General features: G+C 49.4%; 1 protein-coding gene across 1 annotated transcript in view; it reads right to left on the reverse strand.

The window, feature by feature from the left end:
* Positions 1-9171: 9171 nt before the first annotated feature.
* Positions 9172-13961, reverse strand: part of DOT1L (DOT1 like histone lysine methyltransferase) — a gene marked incomplete at its 5' end in the record, with an annotated part of 71772 nt that continues 66982 nt past the window's right edge. Inside the window, one exon of the mRNA XM_082495366.1 lies at positions 9172-13285. Coding sequence (XP_082351492.1) covers positions 12696-13285 — 590 coding nt within the window. The 3' untranslated portion in view covers positions 9172-12695. The remainder of the gene's footprint in view (positions 13286-13961) is intronic.

Genomic DNA, 13961 nt, shown 5'->3' on the forward strand with positions numbered 1-13961 from the left:
CAGCTCACCAGCCCGCGGTCAGCGCGGTGGGGTGGAGCAGCCCAGGCTGTGATCTGGGCTTGAAGGGAAGTTTTGGGTCTCTTCCCCTTTGGCTGGCAATCAACACCGAAACAAGAGCCCATATTGCAGGCTTTAGTGGGCTGGCCTTCCCTCTTTACCTCATGCTGCTGGGTACCAGGAGAGTGGCAGATGGCACTGATGCTTTATTTTTAACCTCAAAGCCAAGGTTTTTCCTTTCCCTCCAATGGTTCCAGGTGCTTGCTCCAGAAATTACCAAAAAAATAAGCAGAGGGGCAGCTGTCCTGCATAATAAACTGAGGGCATGAGAGGTTGGAAGCAGAAAATAGAGCAGTTTTGGAGACAGATGGCAACTCCAGTGGAAGCAGCAATGAGGGATTAAAAGCAGGAACATACAAGAGCTTGTGCTTTAGGGAATTAGTGTCCTCAGATGACTTTGAAGTGCATTTTAATCCTCACAAGCCTACTCTGCTTTACCTCAGCGCAGGGGCATGTTCCTGGTGGGGTACGCAACAGCTTTACTTACTGTGAAAAAGAGACTTGTCTGTCTGGTTACTCGAGAGAGGACGGACGGATGGATGCACTCCAGGCTTGGCGGCAGGATAACCAGAGCTGCTTCCTCTCCTATAGCGGGGGCCGAGCAGAGCAGAGCTCCCCCGCCGCAGGTAGCGCAGCTCTCCGGCTGCGGTGTTGGCTTACCAGCAGCGAACGCTTCGGCAGCTCCTGCCAGCCAGTTCCAGGGGCAGAACGTCCGCGTCCTTCCTCGGCTCCCCAAGGGTCAGCATTAGTGACTTCTCCAACACGCAAAGTCAACGCGCCTGCAAACAAAACCCTGGGAATTCTGCCGACGTTCAGTCATTTCTAGCAAACAAAGTTCTAGTGCTACAGCGAGGTGCGCCGTTTCTGCCGGCCACCTTCAGCACCTAACGGTTCTCAGCCATGTGCCTTCCCGGACTACTGCTCGTGTCCTCTCCGAAGGCAGAGCTGACACCCACCACCTTCACTGTACATATAATGGGCATTTTTTTTTTTTTTTTTTTTTTTTTTTTTTTAGATGTTATAGGGAACAGTTGGGTGAGCGAGAGATAATCCAACACTTATTTAAGAGGCAACAATGACATTTCTTATCTGAATGTAAGACAAATGCTGTGAAGAGTTACGCGGGCCGGCGCCAGGCCCGGTAACTTACTTAGATCAACTTCTGGAATAGCACAGGGACACTGGGTTAGGTTTCTGGAGTAAGGGAAGATGGTACTTCTACACACTTTGCATCAACTGCTGGTGATTTATAGACAATTGTTCATTTTTTCATACTCTGGTCACTACGCTTTTTGTATTTCAGCGGCCTGTTCCAACGAGTGCTGTGTGCAGCCTCCCTGAACGCGTACTGAAGCCATTCATCTGTTGTACAGTAAACATTGGCAATAAAAACTTGTTTTAATCTTTGTGGCACTCAGAGCTCTTATAAGAAACCACAACCTTCGCTGGGGAGAGGTGGCTGTAGTGGGCTCCGGGCGGCTGCCGTGCCTGTGCCACGGCACCGCGCTGGAGGAGGTGTCGCAGCCGGCAGCACCCGCGGAGGAGCTACGAGCTGCACTGCGGCAGATGCTGTGAAGAGACAGCGCCTTCGGGCCCACAAGAAGGAGCGGTAGTTGGAGGCAAAGCACCTCCTCCAGACAGCTCCACAATGTCATCTTTTAGAGGCCTTTTGCTACCGGAGCCGAGCGCTTGGCAGTAGTTTGAGTGACAAACGTGTTTAGGAAGCTGGGATGGGTCAGACTGCGGCTGCGACCTCTTTCCAACATCCACAAACCCACCGAGAGCCATGAGCTGTGCACACGCTCGGTGACGCAGAGCCTTCATCTCATTTTAAGAATCCCACAGCGAACGAGCTTGGCCATCGCTGCCGAGGTTTAAATCCATCGCCTGGCTGATCTCGGTTTCACGCTGGTGAAATTACGGGCTAAAAAGGGAGATGGGCACTGTCACGAGGGTGGGTTTGTCACGTCACCTGCGCGCTGAGCCCCGAGAGCAAAACTGTCCGCAGCTCGGCCAGAGGCGAATGCGCTGCCCCGTTGGCGCCGCGGGGGAGCAGCGGGGTCTGTCCCCGCCTGCCCCGGCCGCTGCCGCAGAACGTCTCGTCTCCTCGGCGGCCGCCGCCGCATGCCGTGCTGTGCCGTGCCCTGGTGCCGCCTGCCCTGCTGAAGCAGTGAAACTCCACAACAGGACGGTGTATTAAAATACATACACTTTAATATAAAGACCAAACTTCAAAGCATCGTTTCAATTACAAATCAAGGTAAAGACACAAGAAATTAAGTGGAGGGAGGGGAGAAAAAACTAACTCTTACATTGCAGAGAATTAGAAAGGCAGGGTGGAAATATATATATTATACATACATATATACACACCAGAAGAATTCACGCTACTTCTATGGAAGAATGAAAGGAATGACAGGACAACTTACCGGTATAAAAAAACAAAACAAAACAAACAAAAAAAAAACCAAAACAACAACAACAAAAAAAGATAAATTAGGGGAAGTTTGAATTTTAAATAATTCAGTTTAATAGGCTAAATTATATAAACTAATTCCTATTCACTAGGAAACATCCCATATCACTGTTCTAAGAAAATGGGTTTTTTAAAAAATCCATTGAAAAATGGATTTTTATTAGTAGTTAAAAGTTTACTAATCAATTCCTGAGCAACAGCAACCTCATAATCTACCGCTTTCCCCATCAAAGTCCCACTCAGCGAGGGCAGGCTCTCACTCCTAAAAAGTTTTAAGTAGAACAGAGACCTAAAAAATTGGGGGGTTTTAATTTGAAATTGATCGCTTAAAAGATTAATAGGTTAAAAAAGCCAAGCAGGATGGATCAACCCATTCCACCTTTTCCTCATTAACTCCAGAAACAAGACCTTGCTAAAGAACGATTTGACCGCACCAGAAAAGCCACCAGCTGTACCTTGAAAAAGCCAAAGGATCACAAAACTTGAGAACTTCAGGGTTATCGTGGTAAAACTTGGAATTTTAGGATGTGATTTTGTTTTTAAACTATAAAAACTTACGAAACCTCTTCAGCAAGAGGGTCACAAACAGCAAATACACCAGAGAAGTAGTTCCCTTTTTTTTTTTGTCTGGGGTTTAAACCCTGAAGTTCACAATAATAGCATCTTTTATTGCAATATTCAGTCTAAATACATAACTTATATATTTATAACGCATAAGGATAAATAAAATATGGCACAACAACGTTTTTCAAACTGGTAATCCATCTTTTAGTGAAAACCTGATATGCGAGCTACGGAAATGTTGGAGCAAAGAAAGGAGGAAAAAACTTTAACAGCCATAAAACTTCAAATACTCATACACTGACTACGTAGCTGTGCTTCCCAAAAATCCACTTCTTGTCATGAATTTTTTTTCCCTCAGTGCTGCAAAGATAGTTCACAAAAACACTGTCTAGTTTCTTCTCCCCAAACTGTGATTTTAAAGTATGTTATCGTTGGTTTGCAGTCCACTGTACAATGTCCATTCCCAAACAGAAGGAATCGGCGTTGGGAGTTCCCAACGCTTAATCCTCTTTCTGCTTTTGGCTCAGGCAAAAAAAAAAAAAAACAAAAAAAAACCAAAACAAACAAACACAAAAGCAGAATTTTTCAAGACAGCCACCGGGGTGAGCTGGGATAACTCCCTCCAAGAAAAACAAAAACTACACCAATAATCTTCAGGTTTCTATACCCTGTATGAAAGGGAGTGATTTCGGCACAGAAAGCAAGCGGGTCATACACGGCACTTGATCGACCAAAGCCACCTTACGGCAGCACTGGGACAAAAATGACCCAGTCCTAACGAACAGCTCTTCTGTGATCGGCACAGCCGGCTCCGGCACGGGACGCCTGTTTGTTATTAGTGCTCGGGGGCGATTAGCACCAACCCCAGACCCAGCCAGGAAAGGAAGGAGGACATGGGGAAGTCCCAGCCGGGAGGGGAGTCACCATCAGCAGCTCGAAAAGAAGCTCCCAGTGCTGGAAGTCTCCTCTTCCAGCAATGCGGCAATGCCTGGAGCAGGGCAGGAACTGCGGGCTGACCGAGCGGCCTTTGGTACCGTAAAGGGCCAATCCTGCAGCCCTCCCGCATCTGCGGAGCCACCCCGCAGCCCCCAGCGCCACGCCGTTGGGGAACACCCGGTGCCAGCGCGTCCCTGCCGCAGGAGCATCACGAGGGCACAGGTCCCGGCGGTCCTCACGCGAGGGCCACCCACGGAGCCACGGGAGTGATGAAGAGGTGGGGGCCCCCTGAAAAAACTCAGAGGAGATGAAAGCACGTGCTGGCCCTCAAACTGCTGCCAGTGACTCTGTGTCCCACCAAAACCCATCATCTGAACAAGGGCCAAGTCTACCCTCCTGCCCCACCGCATACACCAGTGCCGCATCCGCTGGTGCTCTTCCCTGCTCAGCCTCTCCTCTGCTTGGACTCTCTTCCAAGTGGAAAAATAATGGGGTGGGGAGGGGTGGGGAGCAGATGCTGCTTTCTAAATACACAATCCTAGCAAGAATCAAACCACACGGGTCCCTGGAGGCAACCCCAAGCCGCCCGCCTGCGGCCTCGTTACTCCAGAGTAGGAGACCTTCTCCCAGCGGAGGAAACCCTGCAGCACGGGGAGGGAAGGCTGGGATGGGGCAGAACCTCATCACCACAGGGAGTAAATCCACCCTGGTGGGGAGCGCCCGACCTACAAACACCGCTGTGTTCCCGTGGCGTTCAGTACGACGCTGCGCTGCAATAAAAGCAGGCGAGGCAGATCTGGCTGCCGTCCATCTCCTTCCCGCTCACACCCCTCCCATTTATTTTCCCGAGGCAAAGCAACAAGTCCAGATAAGTCCATACAGAGAATGATGGAACAGTTTGGGTGGGAAAGGAGCTTTAAAGGTCATCTACTCCAACCCCTGAAGAAGGGGCTGAGGAAAAAGTGTCACCAAGGCCTCTCAGAAGGACACTCTTGTCCCTAGCAGGGAGAAGGCAGGTGCCTACACGCAGCCACGTGCCTGACCCCACTGCGCCAAGCCATGGGGTCAGCCCCCACCAGCCACGATGGCCACGCAGTCTTGAAGCAATGCTCCATTTTGAGATGTCAGATGCAACGGAAGAGCTTATCAAGCCTGAAATCCATCTGCTCAGCAGATTTCAAGTGAAGAAGATACTCGCTTGGGTATTAAGTTTGAAGAAAGAAAGAAAAAAAGCTACTCAAGACTTTCACTCAAGATTCAACAAGTGACAAACAGCTGAGTGAGTTTCAGGCTGAGGAGTGTCATGTCCCGGGGATTTGAAAGCTCTTGATTCACAAAACCGGTCACTGGCAGATCCCTTCACAATCAAGCGATGCAGCCTTCCTGCCTGGGCTACTTCAGTGACCGTAGGTGCAATGATAGATCCAGACCCTATGGGCTCACCTCCGTCCCCACATGCCCATCCTGGCAGCAAGTGCCAGCACCGGGGGAATTCGGGCTTCACCCCCCAGGCTGAGCCCAGCCAAAGCCCCACCAACAGCAGGGTGAGCACAAACCACACGCTAGAAGATAAAGCGGCTATCGCCACTAGGAAGGAAGGACCCAAGATGGAAGCACAAGAAAATATTTCTATGTTTGTCTGGCCAAGGAGATAGGAGACCCCACTATTAGAAGAAACTAGTCAGAGATGGCGCTCTGTCCCTAAACGTCACGTACGTCTCGGATGCTCAACGCTCCCTGTTGTCAGCAGATTCTCCAAAAAGCAGCTTCCCCAAAAAGCAGCTTCCCCTTCACCTCTATCCCATTGAATCCACAACCCGAGTAAGAGGGGTGAAGACGCTTCCCAGCATTATGGTTGTCCAGACCGATCCACACCTTCCTTTTAAAGGAAACCGCCTTGTTTGCCCCCAAACTAGAGGCAAGGCAGGGACAGCTCGACTTCCCCCTCCATCCTGCACACCAGCTCGGTTTCAGCAACCCAAACCTCTTCGTCTCCCAGCCGCTTTCTCCCTCGGCTACGTGAAAAGCAGAGCAATCTGACTGCTGGGTGCCCCGTGCGCCCCTGGCTAACGGAAGAATTGTTGCCGAGTGACTAATCTGCAGCAAATGGCCAGTTTGGGTTCAGTGCTTTTGGAGCGTTCCCAGTTTCACAGCACAGTGGGTCTCCGCAAACTCAACCCAGCAAGCGCGAGCCAGAGGCAGCAAATCACCAAAAAAGGAAGAGCGCACAAGGCTCGTTCCCCAGGGCTGACATTTAGCAGCGGGGCACAGGTTTTTGCTCAGCACAACGCTCAGGAAGTTCCATTTTTTTGGCAACGTATGCATGACAAGATGTATTTCAGCTTCCTGACGAGTCCCCTCGCTGGCAGCAGCAGCGTGGAGGAGAAGGAACATGTGTGACAGCCACGAAACGACTGGACCCAGCAGGATGTGGTAACGCAGAAGGAATTCCTCTTTGGAACAGGCTGTTTGGCTTTGATTACTCAAAAGTATCTCCAATTATTGAAAACAGGTTTCAGACCTCTGGCACAGCGCTCATACAGTAGGGTCACGAGGGTCTCATTCTTGGAGCCATATGGATCAGATCTTAACATCTCCAAGAGCTGCTCCTCCAGCAGCCCTGCAGCAAGGGAAACGCTCTCCTCGTGTTGCAGAAAGAGGAGAAACAAGTTCAACTTGCTCAAGATTATGGCAAAGCAATAAAAGATCAGGGAGCGGGACAGGCGACAACCCAGATCTCTTGGCAACAACATCTCCCAGTTAACAGTGAGACATCAGTCCCAAACTGCCACTCATCTCACATGGGAACTGGCTTGTCGGGCATCTTCCTGGAAGCGCATCTCAGTGGGGATTCCTACCAAGACTTAGATCAGAGGTGCCACACAAACGAAAGGCATCGCAATGACATGATGCATCACAAGGTGACGGTGGCAACAGTGTCAGGCATGGGTGGAAGATGTCCACAAGGCCAGAGCAGCTCCAGACTCCTGCAGCGTGGGCTGCCAAGATGGAATCGTCAGGTCACTGGGAATGACAGCACTGAGGGGATGCAGAGGTAGATGAAGGCCTGGTCCCAACGGCCCCCAGGAGGCTGAAACAGATGCTCAGCAGGTTGGCCAGCAGACCGAATCCCTTTCAAGTACGTCCCAACTACACGTTTATTCCTGGGTCAGCATCTGGTTTCCTTTGGCCTTCCCGGATGACAGCTGGAGAGTCGCAGACTCCAAAATGCTGAGTTGTTGAAAACGCCTTGATAGCGCACGTGTGCACAGCTACAGCAAGCAGGCTTGTGCTGCCCATCTCCGCTGGCTGCTCGTGGGCAAGTCCTGTGATAGACACCGGCTGAGTCCCATCACCAAAACATCCGCTACCGCAGGGGACACTGAGGGACAGAGGGGGTTTTGCTCTTCCACAACCCACTGGAGAGCAGATGACAAACTCCTCGCCTGGGGCCTTTGCTCCGAAGGGTCACAGAATCATTGAGGTTGGAAAAGACCTTTACGATAGAGTCCAACCGTAAACCCAACATCACCACGGCCACCACTAAACCATGTCTGACGGTTCTGTCTTGCTCCCCAGACACCAATTCCTGACACGCCATGAACTTGGAGGCAAAGCAAGTCATTCCTGCAACAAGGACCTGGCCATCATCTTCAGCCGAGGAGGAGTGCTGGGAGCCAGCTGGGCGATACGGGCCTCGAGGGGGTGGAAAGCACAGCAGGTTCGACAGAGCTCTGCATCTCGGTTCCTTCTCCAAACTGGCATCTTTGCTCATGTCCTGGGAGCGCCGTGGGTATGAGCAGAAGCGAACCTTCCCCATACAGAACAAGGGATGGTGGCCAAGTTCTCTTGCTGGATGTCTTCTGGGGTTTGAGATGAAGGAGGGGCACAAGAGGTCCAAGGAGCACCACATCTTGGTCCCATTTCAGAAAAGGATCTGATAAAAGCTTCTACTTGTATTTCCTCATCGCTCTCATCGGGGGTATAAAAGATAGGGGGGAGATGCAATTGAGGCTGCTGCCCCTCCAGCATGGCTCAGGCACAGCCTACCCACTTCAAGCCTTTGAAGCCCCAAGCACTCTGCCGTTTGCTGGGAAGGATGCTAAGGCAGGTCTGGGACTTCCAGTTACCCAAGGATCTGGAAGAAGCTGGAGCTGCCCAACTCCCAGCTGCAAAACATCTGGGTTACATTGTCTTCCTGGATTCCAGGACATAAACTGTGTATGGCTTCTACTAGAAGCTACTGGATGTTCCTCAGCTATCACCCTCTGAGCGTTTTTTTTTGCCCTTTTCCAGGTTTTCATCTTGCTGTTAATAACTCAGCAGGGCGCACCGCTGTCAAGTCCTCTCCCACACGCAAAGCAGAAACCAGTTCCAAAGCGTCCCTAACTTCCAGGGCTATCAACCCCTTCCCTTTCCAGTGAATAAGAAGGCAAAATTAGATGAACAGTTTCTGCGCGCAAAGGCTGCCTATGGAAGACACACTTATGAATCAACAAAATAACTGCACTTTGTCCTAAATCTCTACTAAGATGGCCAGGGATGAGGTACAGAGAAAAGGGTGGAACTGAAGTCTGTGGAGGGTAGGAGCTGCTACGGCTCCTCTCCCCCCACCGCCCTCTTGAACACGGCCGGCACGGCGCTCACAACAGTTCCTCCCAGATCCAGGCAGCAGGAGAGAGCTCCCAAGGGTGGAGGTATCTTGCCTACTTCAAAGACACAGGCAGCAGTTAAAGAGCCGACGCGTTCAGCCCAGCCCGTTGTGCCCGCGGGATGCTCCATCAGGGGCTGGTGGGGCTCCAGGCCAAGGTGAACACCCCATTGCTGGAGGTGGGAGACTCCTCAGGGAGCACTAGTGACCTAAAAGGGATTTAAGGACAGCGAGTGCCCCTGATGCAGAGCAGTCAATGCTGTCCCTCAGAGCACCAGGGCTAGCAGGCAGATGTTTCCCAAAGCCTAAATGTGTTTTTCATCTGGTCATTTTGCTGTTGCAATTCCCCTTCTTTTACTGTAGTTTCCTTTATCGGTGCTTGGTCCAGTCTGAACTCCAGACCAGCGTGATTTCTACTTAACAGATCATCCTTCTCCTCACTTTGTGCACTTGAATAAATAAGTTTTTACAAGTTTACTGTGCATTGTACAATCTAAAAATAAATGAAATAAAGTATATGAAATTTATAATTTTTCATCACATCTCTATAAAATACAGCCGCCACTCCGAGCGGCACTTTCTGTACACAGAACACCAAGTCACAATACGATTAACTGCACCAGTTCGATAGTGTGGCAGCATGGTAAGCTAGATTGTGGTGTTTTTGTGAACTACCATTTAGACCTACTTAAAGCAAAGAAATACAAAAGCAAAATGCACTTTGTCAATAAACGTACACGGCTAAGCCATTTCTGAATCAAGTATCAAATCCCTACTAACAAAATACATTGTACTCGGAACAAAACCAACAAGCTGAGAAAATCTGCTGCCTGCACCAGTACAGAAGCACTGCGTTCAGTCTTCCCACCGTCGGCAAAAAGGGCCTGACCAATACCGGCGATTCCGCACCCTGTTCGTATGCCAACGACATGCCAAAAATCAAGCTACCGAAATTCACAGTGACTCGAGTGCCACCAGCAACTGCAAATGGCCCAGTGAAGTAGTTCGAATGGGGCAGGACTTGGAATTTCTTCTGCTCAAACTGTGCCCGCGCTGGCCGAGCTCGCCCGGGCCACCCCAGGTACTCTAGCTGCCACTCCAGAGGGGAGTCCCCAGTTCTTCCTCGTAATGGACACAATTAAAAACCACCCAGTTAGCAGAGCGCCTGGCTCAGATCGAATTAAAACAAAACCTTAGACAAAAGACTGCCTTTCTCTGTAGCTCGCACTGCTGCAAACCGAGTGGATTTTGGTATATGAACAGAGCAAGTTGAATAAATAAACTGCAGACCTTCCTGCGAACTGGGTTTGGCATTGGTCAACCCTCCAAATTCAGCACCAAGGATTCAAACGAGAGGCACAGTTCTGTCGGGTGAAATAGCACCGAGAGGAGGCTCTTTACATCTCTGCTGGTGTGCCAGTCCTTTATTATTCAGAGAATTTAATAATAAGTTGTAATTGTGATTCTAGGTGGAATAAAATAAGTCAAAATTGTTTTTCACTTTAAAAAAAAAGATAAATACTTTATCTAAACTATCAACAATACAAACTGGAGCTTTAAGCATTTCTTTTGCCTTTTTTTTTTTGCCTTTTTTTCTTTTTTTTTTTTTTTTAAACTCAGATTCACAGTAAATATTTTCTCTGTTGTTTAGGTCTTTTCATGTTTTTATTTTGTCCAGTAGTAAGAGAGTAGAAACCCCTGCACAGGCCAGGTGAGCACCTTTCAGTGGAAGCCGAGTGAAGTTGGTCCACGTTGTCCTTGCATAGGTCACATTGGGTTGAGGTAGAAATCCTAGTTACCTGCACGACAGGAGGAGAGGAAGAGACTCATCTAAATAAAAGACAAAACTCTGGTGTGTGTTAGATGTCTCAATCATTTCTACATTGCTCCAAGACCTCGGGAGCAACTCTTGACCCAACCGCCATCAGATAGAAAGGATGTCTCCAGGAGTGACACACGGCCCCTCCCGGATACCGCAGTTTTAAAAGTTTTCTGACAGCGTCACCATATTGAACTCTGTCCTCCCGGGACTGACCTCGAGGGGGGAGAAAAAGAAAGTACTCCCCCACTCAGTACCGCACCTTTTTCTAGTGCACACTAATCTGCTTCGAATTTTTTTATTACCCTGGGGGAGAAATGTTATAAGAAGCAAAGCAGTTTATTTTAGCCCCCAATTTCAAATTTCAGCCTTGGCTCCTCAAGGACTCTGAGCACACGGATTCACACCGAAGTCAATGAAACCGCTCAAATATTTGACCTATGTTCAAGAGTCACACGCAGCGGGACCACAACTACGGTACGTCTGTCACGCACCATCTCCTGGCAGCATTATTTCTGCTCCTCTGCTCCACAATCCAGCTTTGTCATCCGGCTACTCTTCTCCGTACATCCCTTTTTGTGCCTCCCCTATTTTGCTCAGAACCTTTTTGTGACAGGGACCGTCACATCCCACGGTACGGATTCTAGCCAAATATAACCCCAGTTCCAGGTAGGGCGACTCCTTCAGCAGAAGGCTTTCAGGCTGTTCTCGCTCGAGTCGCTCACATATCCAAAACCCCCAAGCCTGAGCCTCCTCGCCCCTTCTCCCCCCACATCTTGTTCCTGTTCGGGGTCTTTCACGCCCATTCTGTAACCACATCACGCTGTTGGTCTCCGCCGGCACGCAGGGACCACGTTACTCAAAACTATTCCTCAGCCTCCCTGTCTCGTACAGAAGGACGGGGGTAATACTTACGTGCCTCACAAAAGCCTAACGAGGGTTTGTTCGTGTCTGTGGAGCAATGTGAGGATGAAGACACTATACACAATGCACAGTCAAAAGAATCTCTCAGGTATATTGTAATTGAGTCATACGTTTTATAAGCGGCAAAGAGTATTCAACCATATATCGTACGCAGCTTTGGTATCAGTGAACAGCAACAACATCAAAGACCTACAAGAAAAGCACGGAGCGAGCTCTGGGGCCTAACACACCGAGTTAACTTTGCAAGCACGGGTTGTTACATCAGGATGCCACAGAGTATTTCCATTAACAACAGTACCCAACTCTGTGGTGGTACACTTTATTCTGGAATTGCTCTAAAGGCATTTAAATACTCGCTTCAGTAATAACGCATACAGTCTGCGGAAACCCTCCTCTCTTCTACGGCCCCGGCCTTCACGAAGCACGGACCACAGTGAACCCTGCGGATTCCCTATGTTCTCGTTCACAGTCTAGCCAGTAAGGCAGCGATTGCCAGGTGAGCATACACACGGCATCTGATGGCTACTGTTAGCCCTAGCAGGCAAGTCCAGCAAAGCTGCAGCGCGCAGTTATATCACAACCCTTCTTTGCTACCTGTGGTTGTGTTTTCCAGTGATGCAGAGGGCACATTAACTGCAGTGCAAGACCAGTGCATTTGCTCTCCAAGACAAAGCTGGAGCTTGTAACCTAGAGATTTTTAACTTTATGATTATTTAGAGCAGCTGTTGTTGACTGAGGGTAAAAACAAGACCACCATGTTGCCACATACAGTCACGAAGCAGCACCGTCACGCACCCTAACGCTATGCGAACATGGACTTGTGGAGATGCAACAGTCTGTGTCGCAGGGCAAGAAGAGGGGAGGGGGGAATCAAAATAGGCAACAACCACTTCCAGTAAGTATATAAAAACATATTAAAAATAGACATTTCCTCCTGATTACTGATCTTCAGAAATAAACATTTTCACAAAGTGATCCCCAACCTGAACATAATCCTAACGTCAGATGAGACAGAGCTGAGTTACCATTGCGGGCACTCCTTGTCGAGAAATCCTGACTCCCAGAACAGAGAGCATTAAGACTCTCCATCCTCTGGCATCTGATCATTTGCTTCCCACATTTTAGGGGCTTCTCTGTTTCACAGAGCCCATCCCCACCCTATCTCTGAAAAGGAAGAAGCGTCATTCAGCATCTTGTACAAAACTCCTCTTTTTTTTTTGTCTCTAGCCTTACCTTACAAAATAAGAACTGTTAGCTAAGCAAGCTCTTTATCGTGGCTTAACCCCAGAAAGGTGCGAAGCATAAGGAGACTGCATGCCAAGTGTAACCCACATAGCGGAGGTGCCAGCTGCGTTGGACTGCGTGATCATGGGCGCGGACTGTGCCAGCGCCAAACGGGGCAGAGGCGGGTGATGGACTGTAAAGGAGGGGCGGGAGGTTTTGTGCTGGAGAGAAGCTAGCTTAATAGACAAAGAAGCGTTAGCAGATTGGACAGAAGCAGCAGAAGAGGGTGGCAAAAAAGCTTCGCTAGGTGGGATGGGTGGCAGGTTCTGCAGAAGCGCAGGCTCGGGGTTAGAAGCAAGTAATGGAGGAGGTGGGGGCAATGAAACGTTAGGAGGGGGCGGAGGGGAATGGAAAACAGATTGCACTGGCGCTCTGTTGAGGTGCTGAGCAGATCTAGTCTCACTAGATGTTACTAAATTAGAGGAAGCGGGTGGGAAGGATGAGGATGAGGTGCTGGCAACAGCCTGCAGAGGGTTTAAGCTTAGCACTGTGCTGCTAGAGACAGCACTGCTGCTGAAACTGGCTCCAAATTGATGAGGAGAGGAGGCAGAAGGCACCGCATGGTTAAAAATACCTGCAAACAGGAGAGAAAAACTCAGCTTCAACAGATGGGCTTTGTACAGTCTCAAGTGACAAGAGAAACAAAACAAAAAAGAAAAAAGCAAAATTATAATAGTTACGGCCCCATACAAAAATATGCAGCATGAGAAGGCAGCAAGCAATGAGAGATAATGGTGCAGGCCAGGAGGTACAGGAGATTTCACTTACCTTTCCTACTGCCAACCTCTAACTGCCACGAGGGAAAATGGTCAGACCCAAGAACTGTCAGTTCTATACCACACGGGCAGACTTTTGACGAGATTACGCGGTCTCTAGAGTTGTTTATCTGAAGACTCAAACTGCTGCTCTTCCCTCCCCACCCTCCTGCTTTCCCACTTACAGGGCAGCAGAGGGGAGATTGTATTTCCAGCAAATCTACGTGCTGAGAGATGTGAGAGTTAGGATTTCCCGACATGGTGCCTGAATGATTATGGACAGGTAAGAAAAACTGCCTTGGACACTTAGCAAACGGCAGGTTCAGACTATCTTCTACTCCTGCCAGCTTGTCTCCGGTTTGGGCCACAGAAGCCAAGCCTGTGCAGAATCCCAGAAGTGCAAGGTGCATATGGCATTGCCCTTCCTGGCAAAGAAATGCTCTTCGTGTCCATTCAAGAGCCAGAACGCTACGCAATTCCCAACACCATCTCCTC

Source organism: Vanellus vanellus (assembly GCF_965231255.1).
Source record: "Vanellus vanellus genome assembly, chromosome: 25".
Classification (NCBI taxonomy): Eukaryota; Metazoa; Chordata; class Aves; order Charadriiformes; family Charadriidae; genus Vanellus; species Vanellus vanellus.